Source organism: Psammomys obesus, unplaced genomic scaffold (genome assembly GCF_907164565.1).
Source record: "Psammomys obesus unplaced genomic scaffold, mPsaObe1.curated_primary_1811, whole genome shotgun sequence".
In the NCBI taxonomy this organism is placed as follows: domain Eukaryota; kingdom Metazoa; phylum Chordata; class Mammalia; order Rodentia; family Muridae; genus Psammomys; species Psammomys obesus.
In genome coordinates, this window is record NW_026596046.1 from 5767522 (window position 1) to 5774242 (window position 6721).

The 6721-nt window shown below is 50.3% G+C and overlaps 1 protein-coding gene across 2 annotated transcripts; it reads left to right on the forward strand.

Annotated features, from left to right (window-relative positions):
• The first annotated feature begins 1324 nt into the window (after positions 1–1324).
• Lysmd4 (LysM domain containing 4) lies at positions 1325–6721 on the forward strand. Of its 2 annotated transcripts, XM_055623505.1 has the most exons (4): positions 1325–1481; positions 1561–2027; positions 3037–3326; positions 5185–6721. In XM_055623505.1, exons 3-4 carry the CDS (start codon positions 3045–3047, stop codon positions 5791–5793), a joined length of 891 nt encoding a protein of 296 aa, XP_055479480.1. In that variant the 5' UTR covers positions 1325–1481; positions 1561–2027; positions 3037–3044; the 3' UTR covers positions 5794–6721. The 2 variants fall into 2 exon arrangements, with proteins under 2 accessions (XP_055479480.1, XP_055479479.1); XM_055623504.1 differs by lacking the exons at positions 1325–1481; positions 1561–2027 and adding an exon at positions 2037–2433.

Genomic DNA, 6721 nt, shown 5'->3' on the forward strand with positions numbered 1-6721 from the left:
GTGCCAGGAGGCTTTGTTGTCTGCTTGGCGAGAGCTTCTCTGCTTCAAAAATGGTGTGTGTTGCTGGGGGTCGGGGTGGGAAAAGTCTTGTCTTCCCTCAGCCCAAAGCAGAGAAGCAAGCAGTCTGAATGCCGTTGATTCTTTTATTTTTTTCCCCCACCATAATACTTTATCAATTATTTGGGAATTTTGTACCATGTACCTCGTTCACACTTGCTTCCCATTCTTCCCAGGTCCACCCTCCCCCTAAAAGAACCCAACAACAACAAAATACCAAGTCCCATTTGTGTTGCCCATGTACTCACTGGAGCATGGTCAAACTCCATTCTCCAAGTGGCCAGACCCTTAGCAAAAACCGAGACTTCCCACCCCCACCCCACCAGAAGCCAACTGTGAAGAGCTACACTTCAGCATCTTTATCGTGACTACGAGCAAACTGCCACTCTTGGAAGTGCAGAGCATGTCACACTAAGATAAATGGCTTTACTATGAGTTGTGCTGTGACAACAGGCGTACTTTGGAATTGTTCCAGGCGGGGCTGTAAAGCCATCCCAGCCATCACAGACAGTAGAAGAAGGGGACCACGGCTCAGGAAGCTTAGGGACGGGGTCAAGGTCATAACTGGCCAGTGTTCAACTGACTCTGCTTCTCTCCCGGCCACTGCTACCTGCCGTGTGGCCTGCAGCAAGTCCCCTTGTGTCTCTTAAATTTCTCTCTACCAAATGAAAAGACGAGAGCTTTTGAAATTCCACTACAGTTCTCTGTTCAGCCCTGGAGCTTGGAGCCATACCCTGAAAGCTAAATAGCTTGCCTCTGCCACCTTACATCCTCCTTCCCAAGAGAAGGGCAGACCTGGGAGGAGACTAGTTTGACAAGGGTTGAAGGATATCTGAATGGACAGCTCTGCGTGTGGGGTTGGTCCCCACTGTCTTGGGATCAGAGCAGTGGACCTATTCTTGAGGCTGCGCCCCTGACCCGCCCACTTTGACAGGTGAGTCGTACCTCTCATGCGGCCTCATCCAAGCCCGGGAAACGGTCAAAATTGCCTGGGTGGGAGAAATGAGTACGTGTCTGAGGGAACTTGTTAGGCAGATTAGCAAGCCTAGCCTCCTGGGTTGGCTGGCAAGGTAAACAAAGACCAGATGTTTAAAGCCAGAGAAATGGGCTCTGTGGCTGGCAGAGAGGGCCATGGCCCGGTGCCATCCTGACCTTAGACGTTCAGAATAAGACTTTTAGTTTTATTCTAAGCCATAGGAAGAATTTCTGGGCTCTTTTTAATGTTGATTCCCAGAAAGGCTTAGCACCGTGGTTCAGCTGCCAGACATCTGAATTCTTTGGTGTGCTGCCGGCCCAGGTCACTTAGTTTCTTCCTTATTCATTGGACGAGTCTTACTCCATTAAGGATTAATTTGTGTTTGTTGCAAAACATCACCACAGGTTTTCGTCTCTTTTCCAAAAAGCAGGACTCACTGGCTAGCCAGGTGATATATATTCTCGTTTATCTAAGTCTGGTCTGGGCTGTCACGGCACTATTTCACATAGCTGGACTTTTCTCTCCAGGCAGGATCTGGTAACCATTCAGCTCCTCAAAGGAAAAGGGGTGGAAAACCCGGGGTCAGGCTCCCAGGACAGGCCTCCGGAGTGGCACGCCGCCGTACTGGGGACGCTCCTAGCCACGGATCAGGACACACACGGGTCAAAGGTATCTCCTTCCGGGAAGAGCGAGGCTCAGCAGAAAGCCGTGGCCACCACGAAAGAGGCCAAGTTTCACACCAGGCTCAGAAGTGGAAACTGGGCACAGCCCGGGCGAGACGGCTAAGCAGCGAAGGTCCAAACTCCGCGCTGGAGACCCGCCCACCAGGGCCCGCCCCTTCGAGCAGGGCGCGTTCCGACCTCTCAGCACCTCCGTCTGTGCCAGTGCCCGCCCTCCTCTGAAGTCATTGGTTGACTCTCAGTCCCCGCCCCCGGAAAAGCCTGCTTGTCGCAGCCAATCGGCAGGCCCGGCGGCGGTGGAGCCTGGGAGCGAGGTACCCGGACCTGGAGCAGGGGTTGCCTTGGGGGGCCGGGGTTCGTGGCGCTGCTTGTCACCGTTGACCCGGTGGTGGGGTGCCACTCCGGGGCCGGTGCCTGTGTCCACGGAGGGCTGGTGCCGGCTTGCGGGGGTGGCAAGATGTGTGCTCCTTGGAAAGTTGGGGCCCGGCCTGTTTAGGCCCAGGGGCGGGGCCGTCTCAAATTTGTTTTGTCTCCTGGTTAAGGACACCCCACCTGTCACTGGAGGGAAACTGAGGCCCCTTCTGGCCGTCCCGGGTGTCAGGGGCTCAGAATTTGAGGCCAGAAGGAGATGCTCTGAGGCTGGCTGTCTCCTTAAAGGGACACTCGGAAGGGACCGCCAGCAATACCTAGAGTCCCATTCCAGCTATTTGGAAGGGAAAGGTTAGTTGTGGCTCTGGTTTGGTTCTAGGTGTCAAAAAACAAGGGACCATGAGGTTGTAATGAGTGCGGGGTGCCGTGAGAAATGGGCAGATTGAACGTTGATAGGCATCTTTCCATTGCTTGCCTCTTAGGTCAAGTCCGCCAGGGTCAAAATAAGAGACCTATGATTGCTCTCAGCTTGTGTCCTTGGTAGTGACCTTTTTCCTTAAGACAGCTCGGGATGCCTAATGAGCCTTCTGTACAGTGGTTCTGAGTGTGAGGTTCTTGGTGTTAGGGAGCTGAGAACAGTGCTCCCCTCTAGGTACTCTGAGACATTAGGGTGTGTATGTGGGCTTGGGGAGGCACAGCTTTGGATATAGGGAAAAAGAGTAGGACACCCCCCCCACACACACACACACACATAGTAAGCAGTCAGAAAAAGCGTGACTGGCTTCTATCTCAGTACCAGGTGCCCTAGTGATGATATTCTTTTTCTCTCCCGATGCTGTTTGAATATTTGCAATACTAGGCGATTACAAATGAGACAGACAGTTTTCCTTAGGAAGCCAGAGGAGAATGAATAGCATTTGTGTGGAATTAAACCCAAGTTTGATTTTTTTTCAGTTAAGAAAATGAGGCAGAAGGAATCATTAACCAAGACCTTCCAAGGCCCAGCTGTTGTCTGTAGGACTCCCAGCAGCCACGTTTACATGTTCAAGAATGACAGTGGGGACTCCGGGGACTCCTCTGAGGAAGAATCACAGCATGCAGTGTTGCGACCCCGCGGCAGGGAGCGCCAGAAGAGCAGCCTCCAACACCTTCAGCAGCCTGGACCCGGCCACATGGTGCTGCTGCAGCGGGAGCTGGCCCAGGAGGACAGCCTCAACAAGCTGGCTCTCCAGTACGGCTGCAAAGTAAGCTGGTTCGGTCCTCCGCCCTCCAGGGTTGAGAGAGACACAGGGGAATCACTGTAGGAGGGGCCCTTGTCCTTCCTGAGCCCCATAGGTGACTAGAATCCTGCAGAGCCAGTGATGGAAGCTGGTGGGAGCATCCTTCATTCAGAACTCTGGGCTCAGAAAGGGTTAGTTGGGAACCTCAGTTAAGGCTGTGTTTTGCTTTGCTCTGCCTTGCACAGTTACTCTGTGAAATTGTATGGTCTTTTGAGCACATTTGATTGAAGATCTTAGGGGCTGGAGATGGTAGACAGAGTTTAATTGAAGTTTCCCTGGCATGCTTGCTTCTCTCACTACTTGTATTTTTCTGACCTTTTCTTGACAGTAGCTAATCTGACTGATAGAGTTTTTTTTTCCCCCTTCTTTTTTCTGTTAGAACTACATGGTCTAGCCTCTGTGCTGTGCATTTGTATAACCTTATCTTTCTCTTTAATTATGTTTTTAGCACTCAGAGTGATTAACAGTGGCAAAGTAAGTAGGAAAGTATTTCTGGAATCGCTCTTTTCTCCCACATCCAAACAACTGGTTTCACGCTGCTAACCCTGTGCTATATACTGACAGCAGCTTTCACCAATGCTGCATTGGCTACACAATTAAAAAAAAAAATCTTTACCTCCTAAAAATTGTCTGTGGTTTATCTTAACAAGATCCAAATGAGCAAAAAGGATTGTGTGGGTGTGGGAGTCTTTACCAAAGTAATAAAGGCTGGTGTCCAGGGACACACAGCATCTTTGCATTGCATTGGCCTTTGCATTTGGATCTTATAATCTGCGTCTGTGGGCATAACACACACTTTATAGACCATGGACTGAAAAGTCAAAGCCTTCCCAACAAATTCTTGAAAGATAGACTGAGTAGGCCTGTCAGAATGATGATCTCGAACAAATTCAGAATGAATATTTGATATCTCCACTAACTAGTTCTGTTCCTCTTGGAGGTAAATACACGTACTATTCATTTAGTGCACAAAGATGAAAGCTGTCAAGCTTCTCCTGTCTGTCAGTTTCAGGGCAAGATAAGATGCATTCCTCGAGCCTGTTCAATGAGACTCTAGTGGTTTGCTGAATAAAGCAATCACACACACAATGAACCTGTGGGTTGTGCTTATGCTCTAGAGAAGTTTTTCAAAAGTAGCTTGAGGGGGGAGTTTAAAATTTGGCTTTCCATCCCTCATTTTAGAAGCCTTATGTTACTTGATAAAATCCACGGTCACGTTCCCGTGACCTTAGTCTGGAATGGAAAAATCTCAGTTCAAACCTCCTGGCTTGATGGCTGATTTCCTAACCTGCTTCTAGTGAGCAGTATGGTCTCCCCAAGGTGAATTAACTCCTATTCAGGAAATAAGGTCCTGTGCCAGCCCTGCTACCTGGAAAGTGCCGGGGAAGCATCCTGAGGAAGCTGTCAGGTGATGGAGACTGAGTGTGTGACCAGGGCCAGCTCAGGCTTTGGTGAGCTTGTCTGCCACTTGCTCAGCTGGATTCGTGTGAGATGGGGGCACTGTTGCCTCAGACTTAGACAGAAAAGGTGACACTGTTGGTCCTGTTTCACCTGAAGCTGTCATTGTAGTCAGAACGCTGTTCCAAAATTGATCTGAAATGGTTCAAAGCAGAACAGTTCATTTCTAAACTATTCATTAAGAGGTAAAAAAACCAAAGACCAAACAATCTAATGCCCAAATCACTCAGCTGAAAGGAAGCTGGCTGTGGGCACGGTTTCCAGCCTTCATGGGCTTCTTGCCTGGAGCCCCAGCAGGCCGAGGTTCTCTACTGGGTCCTGGTTTTAAGGAGCATTGCATGTTTATAATGCATGGCTTCTGTAGGTTGCAGATATCAAGAAAGCGAACAACTTCATCCGAGAACAAGACCTGTATGCTGTGAAGTCAATCAAGATTCCAGTGAGAAATCATGGGATCCTCATGGAGACCCACCAAGAGCTAACCCCTCTGGGCCACCCATCCTCCGAGACCAAAGAGGCCCTGGTAGAACTGCCTGAAGATGAAGATGCCACTGGGACAACTCCTCCAGGCAACCAGCTAGCAGCCTTCTTCAAGGGAATTGATGAGAACATCGAGCAGGCTGTGCAGTCCGACGTCTTCCACAGTGACCGCTGCTGTGTGGAGGCCCCGGATCAGCCGCTGCTCCCCACAACCCAAAAGCCATCGTCTGACGGTGCGGACTGTGGGATTCAGTGGTGGAATGCCGTCTTCCTTATGCTTCTCATTGGGATTGTGCTGCCAGTGTTCTATCTCGTCTACTTTAAAATGCAAGCCACCGGGGAGGCCTCCAACAGCTTGAATGCAACTGTTGTCCCCAACAACTCCATGACCCTGAGCCCTGTTCCAGGGCAGGCCCCCAGGTTGGCAGTTCCAGTGCCCACCCTCTCTGCTTCAGACAGCCAGGTCAGCCCGACCACCCAGGCAGGGGCCTAAGCTCTTTTTTTTTTCTAGAATTGGCAGGCTTTGGCAATTGGCTCTTGATATGTGTAGCTGTCACCAGCTGTTTGCCAGGAGTGTTGCATTTTGTTTCCTGAGATGTATGGACAGTTACAGAAGTTAACCATGACGATCTGGATTATATGGACTGAGAAATGGCCTGGCCTAACCCAGCGATGCAGGAGCTCAGACATCCACCTTCCCAGCAGGACATTTATGTGGAACTCAGGGCCGTTTCTTGAGAACATGTGGGGGCCTGGCTGTGAGCGCTTGCACAGTCATTCTGTGAGTGTTCCTGAGTAGAACAGGACAAGGGCTCTTCAGTATCGGTGTCCCCCGTGTTGGATCCAGTCAAACGACTGTCAGTGTCCCTTGCCTCCTAAGGGGAGAGATGAGCTCAGAGCCACGTCCTGTGTCTAGATAAACCAAGGTGCTCTGCAGGATGTCACCAAGTCTTAGAGTACAGGTCACAGTTTGTGACAGCCTGACGTGTTTCCTCTTCACTTGGCCCCACTGAGGCAGTTGCACTTTAGAAGCGAGACAGTCCCAAATCCAAACTGCCATCCTTTGATTTAAGCTACACTACCCAGATACACGCTAGGAGCATCTCTGTGGTGATGGCTCCCTGGATTCTCCCAGTTGGCAGCTGGGGAACAGCTGTTATTACAAGTGGTTCGAAGGGAGTACGTCCGCCATCAAGATCCCAACACGTGCACCTTTGAGACAAATATGTTGTCAAGAACAGGAGGCCCACCCCCATCCCCACCATGTGTGCCTGAAGCAGTGTTCATCCCGCTGTCTCCTTGACTCCACTCTTTGGGGTTATGTCCTTAGCATAAACTTGCAGAGGCTGCGCCTCAGTTAAAACCAGACACGATGAGGGTCAGCTTTCTGTTACTATAATAAAATAATGCTAAATAGGAAA